Genomic DNA, 23,255 nt, shown 5'->3' with positions numbered 1-23,255 from the left:
CGTCAACACAATCAGAGGTCAACCACGTGTTGGTGTGCATGGAACAAGAGGTTGCCATGAACGATCCCTCCATGAAAAATAACCTGCCAGTATATATGAGCATCTCATTGTTAGAATGTAGCAATCTACATCAGTAAAACATGCCGTTAGAAAAGCTTTCTTTCGCAGAAGCAAAAGAAAGGGCTAATCAAAGGATAGCAGAATGGGTATCAGAGACTAAGGCCGCAGGAATTGTTCGTCTGCAGGACAGATACGGGGACGTTTTCAAGAAGATAGACTGGCGTGCCGACCATAACCAAACACCTAAAAATGGGACCAGGCTTAAACCCATGCCAGGGCAAGCAAATCATGGTAATGCTAATTAAATCAGATATTGTCATTACGCCACAAATTGGTGTAACTTCGTTTCATTTTAAAAAAGATTTTGAAATTTTCTCTATTTTGTTTGTTTGCTGGTTTCTACAGTCAACTTATGAATTAGGCAGTTGTTAAACGACATGTCAACATTATTAGATACATTTCGTTTGAAATTTAGTATAAACTTTATTTCATTCATAATTTAACATTCACTTTATAACAACACATATACATGTACATTGTAGTACAGTATGAAAGGATAGGATCAAGAAACAAGTTCTGTTTCCTGACATCAGAGACATATATACTGTATATATGTCTCTGCTGACATTAATTTGATTTGGACATGATGGCTTAATTACTAAAATCCACAAACATAGTTGTTACAGCAACTTACTAGTAAATGTAATTTGGTTGGTTTTATTGAAATATGAATAAAAAGAGAGGCACGGGTTTGCCTGTCACAAAAATGTATTATGTTGAAATAATTAAGTGATTTTTTTTTTTACAATATTATATAATAAGCACACCTACATTTATTAAAGATGATTCTCATAAATGCAGGTCACTCATTTTTTTAATTAAAGTTGTTAATGCTTGGTGAAATCAAACTGGCACTTATAAATCCTGTTGTATATACCGAAGCTCGTGAAGATCTAATAGCAATATATATTGTTATTTGTGGTGTATACATTTTTAAAGAAAACAATTGGTTAACTTCTCTTTTTTCTATTTTGCATTAAATAATGTAAGTGACAAAGTAATGTCACCTCCTATCATTTAACACAACAATAAAATACAGATATAATCATTATACTTTACTATATCATGTATATAGTGTTTATGATGATTAAGGAAACAGAAATCATAAAGAAAAATCTTTCATACAAAATGTATTTATATTTATGGATTTAGCAACTACCGACACAAGTTTCAAGATAAAAGAATTGGGTGATTCTACATCTGAACTCCCTCCCAGCAGAATGGGTAGACGCTCTCAAAATCAGAGTCGGTGTAGAACGAGGAGTCGCCAAACACCTGAAAGGTGTCAGAGTAGCCGTGTAACGTCTGACAAACGATCTGAATCAAGGAAGCGGTACCGAGACAGTGCTTCGCTCATTTATGGCGACAACAGAAACAACAGGAGTTCAGCACTAGCCAGTGTGTGTAGTGATGCCATGTCACTAATACAGGATGGCCTAGCAAGTGAATGGTGTGATAAGGAAACGAAAATCAACACGGTAATGAATGAAAAGTTAAAAGCAGAGGTGAACTTTCTGAATATGAAACGCCCTACCATGGATAGGAAGACTTACAACTGGAAAAGCTATATACCTGTACCTGTACGAAAAGGCATACAGTATCCAACAACTCCCAGGAAAAAAACACAAACGAAGAAAGATGATTCAAAACGATTAAGTATTTTCCCAGCAAATTTTAAAAAAAGAAGAAGAACGATAAGGAATTGGGAAAAAGAGTTTTCATGCTATGTAGAGGATGGTGATGGGCTTACATCTGCTGATACAAGCAGTGGAACATCGGTTATGGCAGGAATAGAGTCTGTTCAAAATGCATCCCTGAGAATATCAAGCACGCCTACTAAAACCATGACATCTAGACTTCTGCCATCGCCATGTCCTGTCATAAGAAACAGTGCCAGGCCAATTACACGTGTTTCAAGTCGCAGATTTGACAAGTCAAGAACTGGTGCAGCTCTCACAGTGATGTCTGGTCTCAGCCGTGCGGTAAGAACTAATTATGAGCCTCATTATAAAATTAATAATTTCCACGTAAAATATTGAAAGGAAGACAGGTGTTACTTTGGTGTCCTGTTTGGCTGATTCCCTGAACGCCTACATTTTGAAATAACACCCTACTGACTATGTTTGTACAGTAATTATAGTCTGTTCTGGTGAAGTCACTTTTGTTACCTGTGTTTTACCTGTGTATGTTACCTGTAATTTTCATTGAATTTCTCATCAAAATCAAACTAAAAATTATATCAAATACTTTGCTTTTTTCCTTAATACAAGTTATAATCAAAATGGTGTTTTTTTCTCATTTGAACGCCTCTCTGATACCTGAAGATAATGATGTTGTTAAGTAAAAACCGCTCACTTTACTGAGATCAGTAAAAATGATGAGCTGTGTTAATGTAACCCACGCTACAGATGGCGTGACACTTGGATATTAAAACCGAAGCTACATGTATGTATCTATATAAACTTCAAAATTATCATCAGGACTTATCATTCCACTGTTTGCACTCATACCGTTATTACCATCTTTGGCTAATACTCAGTTAGACTTTAACTTTATTAGGAATAGGTTATGAGACAGATGTACACCATCAACATCGGGACAGACCTCTTCACCGTATTCCCGGGGACCAACATCAAGGGATGCTTTTCCATTTCACCCAATGCAACGATGACACTATAGGAGACTGGTTCGCCGCGCAGCTGTATTGCCACTTGTACCACTACACCAAGTAGAAGACGTAAGAGGACATCCAGGAAGCTGACCTACACATTGACGTTACGCCATTCACAGACTATGTTGTTGACCAGTGAATAGAGGGAGACAGTTGGGAACCACTACGACCACGACGGACCTGAAGGACGACCAACCACTTAGAAGCCTGTCACGGGAAACTCAAAAAGATTGTACACCATACACATCCTAACATCTTCACAATTATACGGACATTCAAGGACATACAGCCAGGCTACTAATGAGATAACTAGACTTCAACGTCGCGCTGGACCCCGACCCAGGAAATACAGAAACATTGACACTCGCCTTGTCCTTCAGAAACAGAGACTGGAGAACAATATAATATCCTACACCGACGCAGCCTCCGAATTTCTTCACTTAGGTTGTACTGATGTAACATGGACAAGGTTGTACTGATGTAACATGGACAAGGTTGTACTGATGTAACATGGACAAGGTTGTACTGATGTAACATGGACAAGGTTATACTGATGTAACATATTGGACAAGGTTATACTGATGTAACATGGACAAGGTTGTACTGATGTAACATGGACAAGGTTGTACTGATGTAACATGGACAAGGTTGTACTGATGTAACATATTGGACAAGGTTATACTGATGTAACATGGACACGGTTATACTGATGTAACATGGACAAGGTTGTACTGATGTAACATGGACAAGGTTGTACTTATGTAACATGGACAAGGTTGTACTGATGTAACATATTGGACAAGGTTATACTGATGTAACATGGACAAGGTTATACTGATGTAACATGGACAAGGTTATACTGATGTAACATGGACAAGGTTATACTGATGTAACATGGACAGTGCTTTATCGTATTTGTATTTTACTACACTGTGATAATAAATTTGTAGATTTGTTCCAACTGTGTACATGTATACATGTATTTGCATGCCTGTTACAGTTTTCTGTGCATATTCATTGATTTCAATTTTGTCCGTTGTATAACATTATATGATATAAACATAATGTAAGATTCTAATAGTCCTATCAAAATAATTAAGATTCTAATGATGTTATTCCTATCAAAATGTGTAAATTTACATTAACGTGTATAATTGTAGTTCTCAATTTATAATAAAGATTCTGATAATGTTGTTTTCAAATTATGAAAAGGTATATTAACTTGCAGAATTCTAATGTTCTTACTTTTTGTATAACTTATCTATATCAATGTGAATAATACTATATTATAGAATTTTTAAAATTTATATGCTTGTGTTTTGGTTTTCTTTAGTTGTCAAATGATTTCTACAGGTAAAAAATCTTGATAAATACAGAACATGTATGAAACAGACTATAATTACCCTCCCTTTGATGTCTCTGCCTATTGTTCTACATATGTAGGCGTTCAGGGAACACACCTCCTGTTTAGACATGTATTGCTGTTGTGTCAAGTTAAGATAGGTGTTACTTTGGTGTCCTGTTTAGACAGGTTTTACTGTGGAGTCCAGTTTAGAAAGGTAATATTTGATGTCCAGTTTAGATAGGTTTTAATGTGGTGTCCAGTTTAGACAGGTGTTCCTTTGGTGTCCTGTTTAGACAGGTTTTACTGCAGTGTCCCATTTAGACAGGTAATACTTTAATGTCCTGTTTTGACAGGTGTTACTGTGGTGTCCAGTTTAGACAGGTGTTACTGTTATGTTAAGTTTAGACAGGTGTCACTGTTATGTTAAGTTTAGACAGGTGTCACTGTTTTGTTCAGTTTAGACAGGTGTCACTGTTATGTTAAGTTTAGACAGGTGTCACTGTTATGTTAAGTTTAGACAGGTGTCACTGTTATGTTCAGTTAGTACAAGTGTCACTGTTGTCCAGTTAAGACAGGCTTCACTGTTATGTAAAATTTAGTCAGGTATCACTTTTGTCCAGTTTAGACAGGTGTCTCTATGGTGTCCAATTTAGACAGGTGTCTCTATGGTGTCCAACTTAGACAGGTGTATCTATGGTGTCCAGTTTAGACAGGTGTCTCTATGGTGTCCAGTTTAGACAGGTGTCTCTATGGTGTCCAACTTAGACAGGTGTATCTATGGTGTCCAGTTTAGACAGGTGTCTCTATGGTGTCCAACTTAGACAGGTGTCTCTATGGTGTCCAGTTTAGACAGGTGTCTCTATGGTGTCCAGTTTACACTGGTGTCACTCCACTGTCCATTTTAGACAGATGTTGGTGTTGTTCATAGTTTAGACAGGTGTTACTGTGGTATCTAGTTTAGACATATATTACTGTGATGTCCATTTTAGATAGGTGTTACAGTGGTGTCCTGTTAGACAGGGCTCACTATTAAACATGAATTCCTTTTATGTAGATTAGCAGTAATTTAACTTAAATTCTTTTCTTTCCTCAGTATGTTTTTATTTTTATTCAATATATTCACTAAACTATATATCCTCATTCCCCAGAAATCCTGTCTGTCCAAAAGACATTTACGAACAATATCTGCATTCAAGAGATCACCGAACACCAGTGATAGTAGTAAACATTCAACACCAGACAGTAAGAACAAGAGCAATTTAAAAGGGGTAAGTCCTTAAAGATACTGGAATACCAACAGTCTATACAGTGTCTGTCATAAATTATAGATACTAGAGTGTCAACAGTATATACAGTGTCTGTCATAAATTATAGATACTAGAGTGTCAACAGTCTATACATTGTCTGTCATAGATTATAGATACTAGAGTGTCAACAGTCTATACAGTGTCTGTCATAAATTATAGATACTAGAGTGTCAACAGTCTATACATTGTCTGTCATAAATTATAGATACTAGAGTGTCAACAGTCTATACATTGTCTGTCATAAATTAAAGATACTGGAGTGTCAACAGTCTATACATTGTCTGTCATAAATTATAGATACTAGAGTGTCAACAGTCTACAGTGTCTGTCATAAATTATAGATACTAGAGTACCAACAGTCTATACATTGTCTGTCATAAATTATAGATACTAGAGTACCAACAGTCTATACATTGTCTGTCATAAATTATAGATACTAGAGTACCAACAGTCTATACATTGTCTGTCATAAATTATAGATACTAGAGTACCAACAGTCTATACATTGTCTGTCATAAATTAAAGATACTAGAGTGTCAACAGTCTATATAGTGTCTGTCATAAATTATAGATACTAGAGTACAAACAGTCTACAGTGTCTGTCATAAATTATAGATACTAGAGTACCAACAGTCTATACATTGTCTGTCATAAATTATAGATACTAGAGTACCAACAGTCTATACATTGTCTGTCATAAATTATAGATACTAGAGTACCAACAGTCTATACATTGTCTGTCATAAATTAAAGATACTAGAGTGTCAACAGTCTATATAGTGTCTGTCATAAATTATAGATACTAGAGTACAAACAGTCTACAGTGTCTGTCATAAATTTTAGATACTAGAGTGTCAACAGTCTATACATTGTCTGTCATAAATTATAGATACTAGAGTGTCAACAGTCTACAGTGTCTGTCATAAATTATAGATACTGGAGTGTCAACAGCCTATACAGTGTCTGTCATAAATTATAGATACTAGAGTGTCAACAGTCTACAGTGTCTGTCATAAATTATAGATACTAGAGTGTCAACAGTCTACAGTGTCTGTCATAAATTATAGATACTAGAGTGTCAACAGTCTATACAGTGTCTGTCATAAATTATAGGTACTAGAGTACCAACAGTCTTTACATTGTCTGTCATAAATTATAGATACTAGAGTGTCAACAGCCTATACATTGTCTGTCATAAATTATAGATACTAGAGTGCCAACAGTCTATACAGTGTCTGTCATGAATTATAGATACTAGAGTGTCAACAGTCTATACAGTGTCTGTCATCAATTAAAGATACTAGAGTGTCAACAGCCTATACAGTGTCTGTCATAAATTATAGATACTAGAGTACCAACAGTCTATACATTGTCTGTCATAAATTATAGATACAAGAGTGCCAACAGTCTATACAGTGTCTGTCACAAATTATAGATACTAGAGTGTCAACAGTCTATACAGTGTCTGTCATAAATTATAGATACTAGAGTGTCAACAGTCTACAGTGTCTGTCATAAATTATAGATACTAGAGTGTCAACAGTCTACAGTGTCTGTCATAAATTATAGGTACTAGAGTACCAACAGTCTTTACAGTGTATGTCATAAATTATAGATACTGGAGTAACAACAGTCTATAAAGTGTCGGTCATAAATTATAGATACTAGAGTACCAACAGTCTATACATTGTCTGTCATAAATTATAAATACTAGAGTACCAACAGTCTATACATTGTCTGTCATAAATTATAGATACTAGAGTGTCAACAGTCTATACATTGTCTGTCATAAATTATAGATACTGGAGTACCAACAGTCTATACAGTGTCTGTCATAAATTATAGATACTAGAGTACCAACAGTCTATACATTGTATGTCATAAATTATAGATACTAGAGTGTCAACAGTCTATACATTGTCTGTCATAAATTATAGATACTAGAGTGTCAACAGTCTATACATTGTCTGTCATAAATTATAGATACTAGAGTACCAACAGTCTACAGTGTCTGTCACAAATTATAGATACTAGAGTACCAACAGTCTATACATTGTCTGTCATAAATTATAGATACTAGAGTGTCAACAGTCTATACATTGTCTGTCATAAATTATAGATACTAGAGTGTCAACAGTCTATACAGTGTCTGTCACAAATTATAGATACTAGAGTGTCAACAGTCTATACAGTGTTTGTCATAAATTATAGATACTAGAGTGTCAACAGTCTACATTGTCTGTCATAAATTATAGATACTAGAGTACCAACAGTCTACATTGTCTGTCATAAATTATAGATACTGGAGTACCAACAGTCTATACATTGTCTGTCATAAATTATAGATACTAGAGTACCAACAGTCTATACATTGTCTGTCATAAATTATAGATACTAGAGTACCAGCAGTCTATACATTGTCTGTCATAAATTATAGATACTAGAGTACCAACAGTCTATACATTGTCTGTCATAAATTATAGATACTAGAGTACCAACAGTCTATACATTGTCTGTCATAAATTATAGATACTAGAGTACCAACAGTCTATACATTGTCTGTCATAAATTATAGATACTAGAGTGTCAACAGTCTATACAGTGTCTGTCATAAATTATAGATACTAGAGTGTCAACAGTCTACAGTGTCTGTCATAAATTATAGATACTAGAGTACCAACAGTCTACATTGTCTGTCATAAATTATAGATACTAGAGTACCAGCAGTCTATACATTGTCTGTCATAAATTATAGATACTAGAGTACCAACAGTCTATACATTGTCTGTCATAAATTATAGATACTAGAGTACCAACAGTCTATACATTGTCTGTCATAAAGTATAGATACTAGAGTGTCAACAGTCTATACATTGTCTGTCATAAATTATAGATACTAGAGTGTCAACAGTCTACATTGTCTGTCATAAATTATAGATACTGGAGTACCAACAGTCTATACATTGTCTGTCATAAATTATAGATACTAGAGTACCAACAGTCTATACATTGTCTGTCATAAATTATAGATACTAGAGTACCAACAGTCTATACATTGTCTGTCATAAATTATAGATACTAGAGTACCAACAGTCTATACATTGTCTGTCATAAATTAAAGATACTAGAGTGTCAACAGTCTATATAGTGTCTGTCATAAATTATAGATACTAGAGTACAAACAGTCTACAGTGTCTGTCATAAATTTTAGATACTAGAGTGTCAACAGTCTATACATTGTCTGTCATAAATTATAGATACTAGAGTGTCAACAGTCTACAGTGTCTGTCATAAATTATAGATACTGGAGTGTCAACAGCCTATACAGTGTCTGTCATAAATTATAGATACTAGAGTGTCAACAGTCTACAGTGTCTGTCATAAATTATAGATACTAGAGTGTCAACAGTCTACAGTGTCTGTCATAAATTATAGATACTAGAGTGTCAACAGTCTATACAGTGTCTGTCATAAATTATAGGTACTAGAGTACCAACAGTCTTTACATTGTCTGTCATAAATTATAGATACTAGAGTGTCAACAGCCTATACATTGTCTGTCATAAATTATAGATACTAGAGTGCCAACAGTCTATACAGTGTCTGTCATGAATTATAGATACTAGAGTGTCAACAGTCTATACAGTGTCTGTCATCAATTAAAGATACTAGAGTGTCAACAGCCTATACAGTGTCTGTCATAAATTATAGATACTAGAGTACCAACAGTCTATACATTGTCTGTCATAAATTATAGATACAAGAGTGCCAACAGTCTATACAGTGTCTGTCACAAATTATAGATACTAGAGTGTCAACAGTCTATACAGTGTCTGTCATAAATTATAGATACTAGAGTGTCAACAGTCTACAGTGTCTGTCATAAATTATAGATACTAGAGTGTCAACAGTCTACAGTGTCTGTCATAAATTATAGGTACTAGAGTACCAACAGTCTTTACAGTGTATGTCATAAATTATAGATACTGGAGTAACAACAGTCTATAAAGTGTCGGTCATAAATTATAGATACTAGAGTACCAACAGTCTATACATTGTCTGTCATAAATTATAAATACTAGAGTACCAACAGTCTATACATTGTCTGTCATAAATTATAGATACTAGAGTGTCAACAGTCTATACATTGTATGTCATAAATTATAGATACTAGAGTGTCAACAGTCTATACATTGTCTGTCATAAATTATAGATACTGGAGTACCAACAGTCTATACAGTGTCTGTCATAAATTATAGATACTAGAGTACCAACAGTCTATACATTGTATGTCATAAATTATAGATACTAGAGTGTCAACAGTCTATACATTGTCTGTCATAAATTATAGATACTAGAGTGTCAACAGTCTATACATTGTCTGTCATAAATTATAGATACTAGAGTACCAACAGTCTACAGTGTCTGTCACAAATTATAGATACTAGAGTACCAACAGTCTATACATTGTCTGTCATAAATTATAGATACTAGAGTGTCAACAGTCTATACATTGTCTGTCATAAATTATAGATACTAGAGTGTCAACAGTCTATACAGTGTCTGTCACAAATTATAGATACTAGAGTGTCAACAGTCTATACAGTGTTTGTCATAAATTATAGATACTAGAGTGTCAACAGTCTACATTGTCTGTCATAAATTATAGATACTAGAGTACCAACAGTCTACATTGTCTGTCATAAATTATAGATACTGGAGTACCAACAGTCTATACATTGTCTGTCATAAATTATAGATACTAGAGTACCAACAGTCTATACATTGTCTGTCATAAATTATAGATACTAGAGTACCAGCAGTCTATACATTGTCTGTCATAAATTATAGATACTAGAGTACCAACAGTCTATACATTGTCTGTCATAAATTATAGATACTAGAGTACCAACAGTCTATACATTGTCTGTCATAAATTATAGATACTAGAGTACCAACAGTCTATACATTGTCTGTCATAAATTATAGATACTAGAGTGTCAACAGTCTATACAGTGTCTGTCATAAATTATAGATACTAGAGTGTCAACAGTCTACAGTGTCTGTCATAAATTATAGATACTAGAGTACCAACAGTCTACATTGTCTGTCATAAATTATAGATACTAGAGTACCAGCAGTCTATACATTGTCTGTCATAAATTATAGATACTAGAGTACCAACAGTCTATACATTGTCTGTCATAAATTATAGATACTAGAGTACCAACAGTCTATACATTGTCTGTCATAAAGTATAGATACTAGAGTGTCAACAGTCTATACATTGTCTGTCATAAATTATAGATACTAGAGTGTCAACAGTCTACATTGTCTGTCATAAATTATAGATACTGGAGTACCAACAGTCTATACATTGTCTGTCATAAATTATAGATACTAGAGTGTCAACAGTCTATACATTGTCTGTCATAAATTATAGATACTAGAGTACCAACAGTCTACATTGTCTGTCATAAATTATAGATACTAGAGTGTCAACAGTCTATACATTGTCTGTCATAAATTATAGATACTAGAGTGTCAACAGTCTATACAGTGTCTGTCACAAATTATAGATACTAGAGTGTCAACAGTCTATACAGTGTTTGTCATAAATTATAGATACTAGAGTGTCAACAGTCTACATTGTCTGTCATAAATTATAGATACTAGAGTACCAACAGTCTACATTGTCTGTCATAAATTATAGATACTGGAGTACCAACAGTCTATACATTGTCTGTCATAAATTATAGATACTAGAGTACCAACAGTCTATACATTGTCTGTCATAAATTATAGATACTAGAGTACCAGCAGTCTATACATTGTCTGTCATAAATTATAGATACTAGAGTACCAACAGTCTATACATTGTCTGTCATAAATTATAGATACTAGAGTACCAACAGTCTATACATTGTCTGTCATAAATTATAGATACTAGAGTACCAACAGTCTATACATTGTCTGTCATAAATTATAGATACTAGAGTGTCAACAGTCTATACAGTGTCTGTCATAAATTATAGATACTAGAGTGTCAACAGTCTACAGTGTCTGTCATAAATTATAGATACTAGAGTACCAACAGTCTACATTGTCTGTCATAAATTATAGATACTAGAGTACCAGCAGTCTATACATTGTCTGTCATAAATTATAGATACTAGAGTACCAACAGTCTATACATTGTCTGTCATAAATTATAGATACTAGAGTACCAACAGTCTATACATTGTCTGTCATAAATTATAGATACTAGAGTGTCAACAGTCTATACATTGTCTGTCATAAATTATAGATACTAGAGTGTCAACAGTCTACATTGTCTGTCATAAATTATAGATACTGGAGTACCAACAGTCTATACATTGTCTGTCATAAATTATAGATACTAGAGTACCAACAGTCTATACATTGTCTGTCATCAATTATAGATACTAGAGTACCAACAGTCTATACATTGTCTGTCATAAATTATAGATACTAGAGTACAAACAGTCTATACAGTGTCTGTCATAAATTATAGATACTAGAGTACCAACAGTCTATACAGTGTCTGTCATAAATTATAGATACTAGAGTGTCAACAGTCTAAACAGTGTCTGTCACAAATTATATATACTAGAGTACCAACAGTCTATACAGTGTCTGTCATAAATTATAGATACTAGAGTGCCAACAGGTAGGGCCCAATAGTGGAAAAAGAGGCAAATCCTTTAAATTACAATTTGTCACCAAGTCCTGAATGGATTGAAATTTGGTCAGAAACATCCTTGGGGATGGGGAACAGATTTTCCATAAATGGCGACACTGACCCCCATGGGGCCAGATGGTTGGGGCCAAATAGAGAAAAAAGAGAGAAATTCATTTTAATCGCTTCTAGTAATAAAGTTATGAATGGATTTGAACCGATTTTGGTCAGAAACATTCTTAGGGGAATGGGATAAGATTTTTACATAAATGGTAAATGGTGATACTGACTAGATATCTAAATATTTCTGAGGTAAATCCTTTAAATCCCTACTAGTCCTTAATGACTAAATGGATTTTGATGGAATTGAGTCTGAAGCATTATAAGGCTTAAGAGATCTAATGTTTCTAAGTGGAGGGTATAGGTTCCCAGGGGCTGGTGAAAGGGGGCCTAATACAGGAAATGTTGCAAAATAAAAAAAAAGGAAATTAATTCATAGTTGGAAAATGCAGCATAAAGGTAGAAACAAAATTGAAATATTGTTGCAATGATCACTGAAATATCCAGGTGAGCGATGCAAAGGCCCTTTGGGCCTTTGTTTTTAAAAGATAATGTTCATATGTAATATTTTATACATACATGCAGGGACCATGCTCAGTCAGCTTAATATTATTTTTATTATACAACAATAATTTGTTGTGATTTTTAAAAGACCTGTCTCTGTTCCATATTGTCTTCCCAAATAGCTAGTGTGTAATTATCACAGCCAGTTAATCCATTGTTACACCGTAACATTTTTTTCAAGATGCAATTGATTATTTTTTTCACTTTGAATCTAAAAAATACAATTAGAAGCTCAAACTTTTGAAGGGTGATAAAAGCATAAAGTATTGAATTTTGAGTATTGTAGGAAAATACACTACAGCCTATTCTTGTTTTAAATTGATCATGATACTTCTATTGGCACTACACATCTTTATATAGAAGTACAGACAAGGGAATCAGTTATTTCAGTATTTGATATTATAGGATGTTTGTCTTATGACTGTATACTAAGAGTACTTGTATTATATTTTAATCAAATGTATATGTTTGACAATTATAGCCTATGAATGAGGTTAATTCCTGGATTATCAACCCATGAAAAGTGTTAAATTAGCAATAAGTTTGAATAAAACATGTGTTTGATGTATATTCAAACAGAGAATATTTAAATATTTAAGAGAATTTCCAGCTCAAATTGTTTCATTGAGATGAAAAAAAAAAAAAACCCACTAAACTTACTCGCAGCTTGGAAATGCGCTATTGATCGTTATAGAACCTTGTGCAGTGTGATATTTTGACCCCAATTAAAATCACTTATCACAGACCAATGTTGTTGCTGTTATGATGTTTATGATGAATTGGAAGTTAAAAAAATATACCTGATTAAGATATTTTGATCCCAGGGTCATTTCACCATAATAGTATTTTGACCCCAGGGTCATTTCACCATAGTGGTATTTCACCATAAAGGTATTTTGACCCCAGGGTCATTTCACCATGCTTCAAATTACCATGGTACACCTGTAATGTCGTAAATGATGTAATAGTAAATTATTGAAAGTTTCGACGTTTTGGTTTAATTGAAACAGAGAATAGCCTTGCGACGTTTCCGGATCTTGGTACGAATGATCATGTGTGTTATGCTGATTCTGAGGACTACTGTGAAGACAGTAAAGAAAAACATGCACAGTGATGTCAAACAGAAGAAAAGGGAGTCTAGTTCGATCATGGCCTTTGACCCTTCCTATTACAGTTCTGCTACCACTACCTATGGTCACTTGTCCGAGCATTCTAGGATCGCCCTCCAGAAAGTACCACAGATACGGTCAGATGCAGATATTAGAGTGCTAACGGTCAGTATAGAACAGGTTGTCAGTGTGTAAATCTTGAGAAGTTTGAGAAACTATTAGCCAAATGTTATATATATATGGGGAACATAGCAAGAGGGCCTATATTTGCTAGCATCCCTCTGTTAATGTGTTAATCTTAGATAATTTTATCGTAAGATGCTCTTACTTTTCACTTTTCATTACATACTCTACAAAAGCTCTCACTCCCACGTTGATGGAAATGTAGCTGAAAGCATAGTCCAACTCAATTCAGTGACAGGACAGGGTTTATATATAACCAGAGGGGGGGGGGGGGGGGGGATGGTAAGTGGCTGTAAGAGTGCCGTGTAACCTCATGTGAAGATCCGCAGTACATGGTTCCATGTTTTCTACCCGTGTCAGTTTGTATTTCTCAGGAAGCTGAGAAACAGGCTGTCCTGTGTTGTAATGGATTCAGTGTCCTTAAACAAGATACTCAACCCTAATTGCTCTGGATAGCGACGAGCCTCCTGTATGTTGTTCACTGAGGAGGTCACCAACTACTACAAAGAGCAACCCTGTTTTTTAAAATGACCCTTGCATTTTAAAGACAACAAACTCTGTGAACATGCATTGTATGATGATATAAAACCCATATACAGGTATTTTATACCTATATCTCCATATACAAATATACTTCTTGGTCCCAATGATACAATATCTGTTAAAACAAATAGATCAGAGTAGGTTAATCTTGTAATAAGAAATGTTGATGGATGATGGCAGAAGCTCGGTGGTCCATTGGATAATTAGGTGAGTTTTGATTAAAGATTGTGAAATCACAATGATGACACAGAATTATGGTCTGGATGCTGAGTTTTAAATTTAAATTGTTGTTTTCGACAGGAGGTTATGTGTCGCCTACCCCTCTTTGCTAAGTACTCACGCAAAGTGAAGGAGGAACTGGCCAGATTTGTGTGGTATGACTTCTATGAGGCTGGTCGTATTGTCATCCGACAGGGTGACATGGGCGGTAGGATGTATTTCCTGGTGTCTGGGACTGTGTCTATCCATCGCACAGAGGAGGATTCTACGACTGGTGAGATACAACAAATAAAATCTGGGCTAGTACATTTTACACTACATTAACCTAGCATAATCTATATGATATTAAAAACATACACTTACACAAAAAATGTTGAAAAAACCACTCCTGTCTGCAAAAATGGAGAATACAGACTAAAATGTGCAGACTAAGGTTCTACTGTACACACACAAACCAAGGTGTCAGGACTAACAAGGCTCTACTGTACACACACAAACCAAGGTGTCAGGACTAACAAGGTTCTACTGTACACACACAAACCAAGGTGTCAGGTCTAACAAGGTTCTACTGTACACACACAAACCAAGGTGTCAGGACTAACAAGGCTCTACTGTACACACAAACCAAGGTGTCAGGTCTAACAAGGTTCTACTGTACACACACAAACCAAGGTGTCAGGTCTAACAAGGTTCTACTGTACACACACAAACCAAGGTGTCAGGTCTAACAAGGTTCTACTGTACACACACAAACCAAGGTGTCAGGTCTAACAAGGTTCTACTGTACACACACAAACCAAGGTGTCAGGTCTAACAAGGTTCTACTGTACACACACAAACCAAGGTGTCAGGTCTAACAAGGTTCTAATGTACACACACAAACCAAGGTGTCAGGTCTAACAAGGTTCTACTGTACACACACAAACCATGGTGTCAGGTCTAACAAGGTTCTACTGTACACACACAAACCAAGGTGTCAGGTCTAACAAGGTTCTACTGTACACACACAAACCAAGGTGTCAGGTCTAACAAGGTTCTACTGTACACACAAACCAAGGTGTCAGGTCTAACAAGGTTCTACTGTACACACAAACCAAGGTGTCAGGTCTAACAAGGTTCTACTGTACACACAAACCAAGGTGTCAGGACTAACAAGGTTCTACTGTACACACACAAACCAAGGTGTCAGGTCTAACAAGGTTCTACTGTACACACACAAACCAAGGTGTCGGGACTAACAAGGTTCTACTGTACACACACAAACCAAGGTGTCAGGTCTTACAAGGTTCTACTGTACACACAAACCAAAGTGTCAGGTCTAACAAGGTTCTACTGTACACACACAAACCAAGGTGTCAGGTCTAACAAGGTTCTACTGTACACACAAACCAAGGTGTCAGGTCTTACAAGGTTCTACTGTACACACACAAACCAAGGTGTCAGGTCTAACAAGGTTCTACTGTACACACACAAACCAAGGTGTCAGGTCTAACAAGGTTCTACTGTACACACACAAACCAAGGTGTCAGGACTAACAAGGTTCTACTGTACACACACAAACCAAGGTGTCAGGTCTAACAAGGTTCTACTGTACACACACAAACCAAGGTGTCAGGTCTAACAAGGTTCTACTGTACACACACAAACCAAGGTGTCAGGACTAACAAGGTTCTACTGTACACACACAAACCAAGGTGTCAGGTCTAACAAGGTTCTACTGTACACACACAAACCAAGGTGTCAGGTCTTACAAGGTTCTGCTGTACACAAACCAAGGTGTCAGGTCTAACAAGGTTCTACTGTACACAAACCAAGGTGTCAGGTCTAACAATGTTCTACTGTACACAAACCAAGGTGTCAGGACTAACAAGGTTCTACTGTACACACACAAACCAAGGTGTCAGGTCTTACAAGGTTCTACTGTACACACACAAACCAAGGTGTCAGGTCTAACAAGGTTCTACTGTACACACACACCAAGGTGTCAGGTCTAACAAGGTTCTACTGTACACAAACCAAGGTGTCAGGTCTAACAAGGTTCTACTGTACACACACACCAAGGTGTCAGGACTAACAAGGTTCTACTGTACACACACAAACCAAGGTGTCAGGTCTAACAAGGTTCTACTGTACACACACACCAAGGTGTCAGGTCTAACAAGGTTCTACTGTACACAAACCAAGGTGTCAGGTCTAACAAGGTTCTACTGTACACACACACCAAGGTGTCAGGACTAACAAGGTTCTACTGTACACACACAAACCAAGGTGTCAGGTCCAACACAGTTCTACTGTACACACACAAACCAAGGTGTCAGGTCTTACAAGGTTCTACTGTACACAAACCAAGGTGTCAGGACTAACAAGGTTCTACTGTACACACACAAACCAAGGTGTCAGGTCTAACAAGGTTCTACTGTACACACAAACCAAGGTGTCAGGTCTAACAAGGTTCTACTGTACACACACAAACCAAGGTGTCAGGTCTAACAAGGTTCTACTGTACACACACAAACCAAGGTGTCAGGTCTAACAAGGTTCTACTGTACACACAAACCAAGGTGTCAGGTCTAACAAGGTTCTACTGTACACACACAAACCAAGGTGTCAGGTCTAACAAGGTTCTACTGTACACACAAACGAAGGTGTCAGGTCTAACAAGGTTCTACTGTACACACAAACCAAGGTGTCAGGTCTAACAATGTTCTACTGTACACACACAAACCAAGGTGTCAGGTCTAACAAGGTTCTACTGTACACACACAAACCAAGGTGTCAGGTCTAACAAGGTTCTACTGTACACACAAACCAAGGTGTTAGGTCTAACAAGGTTCTACTGTACACACACAAACCAAGGTGTCGGGACTAACAAGGTTCTACTGTACACACACAAACCAAGGTGTCAGGTCTAACAAGGTTCTACTGTACACACAAACCAAGGTGTCAGGACTAACAAGGTTCTACTGTACACACAAACCAAGGTGTCAGGTCTAACAAGGTTCTACTGTACACACAAACCAAAGTGTCCAGACTAACAAGGTTCTACTGTACACACACAAACCAAGGTGTCAGGTCTAACAATGTTCTACTGTACACACACAAACCAAGGTGTCAGGTCTAACAAGGTTCTACTGTACACACACAAACCAAGGTGTCAGGTCTAACAAGGTTCTACTGTACACACAAACCAAAGTGTCCAGACTAACAAGGTTCTACTGTACACACACAAACCAAGGTGTCAGGTCTAACAAGGTTCTACTGTACACACAAACCAAGGTGTCAGGTCTAACAAGGTTCTACTGTACACACACAAACCAAGGTGTCAGGTCTAACAAGGTTCTACTGTACACACAAACCAAGGTGTTAGGTCTAACAAGGTTCTACTGTACACACACAAACCAAGGTGTCGGGACTAACAAGGTTCTACTGTACACACACAAACCAAGGTGTCAGGTCTAACAAGGTTCTACTGTACACACAAACCAAGGTGTCAGGACTAACAAGGTTCTACTGTACACACAAACCAAGGTGTCAGGTCTAACAAGGTTCTACTGTACACACACAAACCAAGGTGTCAGGTCTAACAAGGTTCTACTGTACACACACAAACGAAGGTGTCAGGTCTAACAAGGTTCTACTGTACACACACACCAAGGTGTCAGGTCTAACAAGGTTCTACTGTACACACACAAACCAAGGTGTCAGGTCTAACAAGGTTCTACTGTACACACACACCAAGGTGTCAGGTCTAACAAGGTTCTACTGTACACACAAACCAAGGTGTCAGGTCTAACAAGGTTCTACTGTACACACAAACCAAGGTGTCAGGTCTAACAAGGTTCTACTGTACACACAAACCAAAGTGTCAGGTCTAACAAGGTTCTACTGTACACACACAAACCAAGGTGTCAGGTCTAACAAGGTTCTACTGTACACACAAACCAAAGTGTCAGGTCTAACAAGGTTCTACTGTACACAAACCAAGGTGTCAGGTCTAACAAGGTTCTACTGTACACACACAAACGAAGGTGTCAGGTCTAACAAGGTTCTACTGTACACACAAACCATGGTGTCAGGTCTAACAAGGTTCTACTGTACACACACAAACCAAGGTGTCAGGTCTAACAAGGTTCTACTGTACACACAAACCAAAGTGTCAGGTCTAACAAGGTTCTACTGTACACACAAACGAAGGTGTCAGGTCTAACAAGGTTCTACTGTACACAAACCAAGGTGTCAGGTCTAACAAGGTTATACTGTACACACAAACCAAGGTGTCAGGTCTAACAAGGTTCTACTGTACACACAAACCAAGGTGTCAGGTCTAACAATATTCTACTGTACACACCCAGGTGAAATGTATTAAAAAAATGAATTTATGTAGCTTGACTTTTGATCCATAGTTATTTAACTTTTCAATCATTTTGTTTTGTTAAACAGGTGCAAAAGTGATACAACACTTACGAGATATAGAGATGGGTGCTACGTTCGGAGAACTGGCCCTGATCCGTAACATCTCTAGGACTTATACCGCTGTCTGTAAAGGTAAACACATCCCACAAAATCATTGGTAAAATAAAAATCACCTCTTCATTGAGTTTTATAGTTATACCGCTGTCTGTAAACCTAAACACATCCCACAAAATCATTGGTTAAATAAAAATCACCTCTTCATTGAGTTTCATATTTATACCGCTGTCTGTAAAACTAAACACATCCCACAAAATCATTGGTTAAATAAAAATCACCTCTTCAACAAGATAGCTGTGCCACTGAAATGTTGTATTAACCTTTATATAATATGCTAGTGACATTGTCTAAAACACTATTCTTTTACATTTTTATGTAGCTATAAATGGTTTATATACAGTGGAATCTAATAACACATATTTACTGTACAATTTGTGATCTAACAAAAGAGTTGTACAAAGTTTTAAGTGAGAAAGTAAAAGCTTAATTTTTCAAAAGAAGCAAACACTGACATTAATGTTGACGAAGGTTTCAAAATAATACAGGAACATCCCCTTTTATCTTCAGTGGACTCGGAATTCCTGAGTGTTGACAAGGTCCAGTTTAACAGGGTGCTGCGACAAAACTGGGAGGAGAGCTGGCAGAACACATACAACTTTATGACATCCTCACCATATTTCAAGGATTGGACCAAAGATCAGCTGCGTCAGACGGCCGATGTCGCTCTAAACAAAGAGTTCAGCAATAATTCGGTACATTTTATTATCACTCTTTTGACAGATTCTTGAAAATGTCTATTAAATAAAATCATTATAACATTTCTGTACTGTTTTAGATGGGGAATCCCTATATAACATTTCTGTACTGTTTTAGGTGGGGAATCCCTATATAACATTTCTGTACTGTTTTAGGTGGGGAATCCCTATATAACATTTCTGTACTGTTTTAGGTGGAGAATCCCTATATAACATTTCTGTACTGTTTTAGGTGGAGAATCCCTATATAACATTTCTGTACTGTTATAGGTGGGGAATCCCTATATAACATTTCTGTACTGTTTTAGGTGGGGAATCCCTGTATAACATTTCTGTACTGTTTTAGGTGGGGAATCCCTATATAACATTTCTGTAATGTTTTAGGTGGGGAATCCCTATATAACATTTCTGTACTGTTTTAGGTGGGGAATCCCTATATAACATTTCTGTACTGTTTTAGGTGGGGAATCCCTGTATAACATTTCTGTACTGTTTTAGGTGGGGAATCCCTGTATAACATTTCTGTTCTGTTTTAGGTGGGGAATCCCTGTATAACATTTCTGTACTGTTTTAGGTGGGGAATCCCTATATAACATTTCTGTACTGTTTTAGGTGGGGAATCCCTATATAACATTTCTGTACTGTGTTTTAGGTGGGGAATCCCCGTATTGCTCTTTTTGTTCTTTTGTAGGTTGTATTTGGTAATGAACACCAACTTACAAACTGGGTCTACTTCATCTTGAAAGGAAAGTGTCAGTTGGTTCAGAAACTCAGTCTGGTTCGTAGTAAATCTCCGTACCAAAGGTCATTTCTCACGGTTCCCGGTACACAGAAGGCAGAGGAAACTCTAAAGACCTTCTTGGACAAACCATATGGAAAGACCCGGCGTCAGCTAGCACTGGACACACACTACCTCACAGTCACAACACTACAGAAAGGCGATTACTTTGGTGTCGGTAAGTAGTGACATCAGCTAGTACTGGACACACACTACAGAAAGGCGATTACTTTGGTGTCGGTAAGTAGTGACATCAGCTAGTACTGGACACACACTACAGAAAGGCGATTACTTTGGTGTCGGTAAGTAGTGACATCAGCTAGTACTGGACACACACACTACAGAAAGACGATTACTTTGGTGTCGGTAAGTAGTGACATCAGCTAGTACTGGACACACACACTACAGAAAGGCGATTACTTGGTGTCGGTAAGTAGTGACATCAGCTAGTACTGGACACACACTACAGAAAGGCGATTACTTGGTGTCGGTAAGTAGTGACCACAGCTAGTACTGGACACACACTACAGAAAGGCGATTACTTTGGTGTCGGTAAGTAAGAGACATCAGTTAGTACTGGACACACACTACAGAAAGGCGATTACTTTGGTGTCGGTAAGTAGTGACATCAGCTAGTACTGGACACACACTACAGAAAGGCGATTACTTTGGTGTCGGTAAGTAGTGACATCAGCTAGTACTGGACACACACTACCTCACAGTCACAACACTACAGAAAGGCGATTACTTTGGTGTCAGTAAGTAGTGACATCAGCTAGTACTGGACACACACTACAGAAAGGCGATTACTTTGGTGTCAGTAAGTAGTGACATCAGCTAGTACTGGACACACACTACCTCACAGTCACAACACTACAGAAAGGCGATTACTTTGGTGTCGGTAAGTAAGAGACATCAGCTAGTACTGGACACACACTACAGAAAGGCGATTACTTTGGTGTCGGTAAGTAAGAGACATCAGCTAGTACTGGACACACACTACAGAAAGGCGATTACTTGGTGTCGGTAAGTAAGAGACATCAGCTAGAAAGTGCCGTACATATATATATGAAACTAATTTACCTGTGTCTTGATAAAGGGGCAGATTGCCTCGAAAATTTGACAATTTACTTGTCTGTACTGTCGTTATTACTACTTGACAATTATATATGAAACTGAGATATAGATATATGAATTCATGCAAATTAATAATAAATTGCTGTTCATCAATGCTTAATTTTCCCCTCATGACATCCCCTCTGCTTTCATATTTTCATATGGATCTTGATCAAACTTCATATAATCGATTATGAAAGTATCATGTTTCAGGGTTCCAATGACAAGAACAGGGTCATTGTTACTATTTATGGAAAATCTTTGACAGTACTTCAGTGATTTCATTATTCAATGCATTTTAATCAGACTTCATATTATATTGGTTAAGTAATAATTGTCTGCTGAAATACCTCAAATGAGTCTGCACTTCTTGGTGCTAATGTCAAGGACAAGGTCATTGTTGCTATTTATGAAAAAAAAAATGTTTGTCATTCCTCAAGCAAATTTTGATCAAATGTATTGTTCAACTATGAGAATACCTTGGGGGAGTCTGCTTCTAGGCTTATAGCAGGATATTTCGGCCGGTATACAGAGGAGATTTGTATTGCTTTATTGATTTATCTTGTATAAATGACAAATAGTACCTAATATTTGTTTTGGCTGGTATTACCTCCCTTTGTTTAATTACATTGTTGTAGAGTTTTGACTGGTATTACCTCGCTTTGTTTAATTACATTGTTGTAGAGTTTTGACTGGTATTACCTCGCTTTGTTTAATCATACATGTGTAGAGTTTTGGCTGGTATTACCTCCCTTTAATTACGTTGTTGTAGAGTTTTGACTGGTATTACCTCCCTTTAATTACGTTGTTGTAGAGTTTTGACTGGTATTACCTCCCTTTAATTACGTTGTTGTAGAGTTTTGACTGGTATTATCTCCCTTTAATTACGTTGTTGTAGAGTTTTGACTGGTATTACCTCGCTTTGTATAATGATACTTTGGTAGAGTTTTGACTGGTATTACCTCCCTTTAATTACACTGTTGTAGAGTTTTGACTGGTATTGCCTCGCTGTAATTACATTGTTCTAGAGTTTTGACTGGTATTACCTCCCTTTAATTACATTGTTGTAGAGTTTTGACTGGTATTACCTCCCTTTAATTACATTGTTGTAGAGTTTTGCCTGGTATAACCCCCCTTTGTTTAATTACACTGTTGTAGAGTTTTGACTGGTATTACCTCCCTTTGTTAAATAACACTGTTGTAGAGTTTTGACTGGTATTACCTCGCTGTAATTACGTTGTTCTAGAGTTTTGACTGGTATTACCTCCCTTTGTTTGATGACACTGTTGTAGAGCTTTGACTGGTATTACCTCCC

General features: G+C 36.6%; 1 protein-coding gene across 1 annotated transcript in view; it reads left to right on the top strand.

Annotated features, from left to right (window-relative positions):
* Positions 1-11: 11 nt before the first annotated feature.
* The window catches only part of LOC117328826, a 24,287-nt gene continuing 1,043 nt past the window's right edge, over positions 12-23,255 (top strand). Inside the window, exons 1-8 of the mRNA XM_033886400.1 lie at positions 12-351; positions 1,273-2,102; positions 5,285-5,404; positions 13,778-14,041; positions 14,903-15,095; positions 19,262-19,366; positions 19,859-20,043; positions 20,738-21,002. Of these exons, the coding sequence (XP_033742291.1) occupies positions 141-351; positions 1,273-2,102; positions 5,285-5,404; positions 13,778-14,041; positions 14,903-15,095; positions 19,262-19,366; positions 19,859-20,043; positions 20,738-21,002 (2,173 nt within the window). The 5' untranslated portion in view covers positions 12-140. The remainder of the gene's footprint in view (positions 352-1,272; positions 2,103-5,284; positions 5,405-13,777; positions 14,042-14,902; positions 15,096-19,261; positions 19,367-19,858; positions 20,044-20,737; positions 21,003-23,255) is intronic.

Source organism: Pecten maximus, chromosome 6 (assembly GCF_902652985.1).
Source record: "Pecten maximus chromosome 6, xPecMax1.1, whole genome shotgun sequence".
Taxonomy (NCBI): Eukaryota; Metazoa; Mollusca; class Bivalvia; order Pectinida; family Pectinidae; genus Pecten; species Pecten maximus.
The sequence above is the reverse complement of the archived record's forward strand: the minus strand, read 5'-3'. Positions and strand labels throughout refer to the sequence as shown.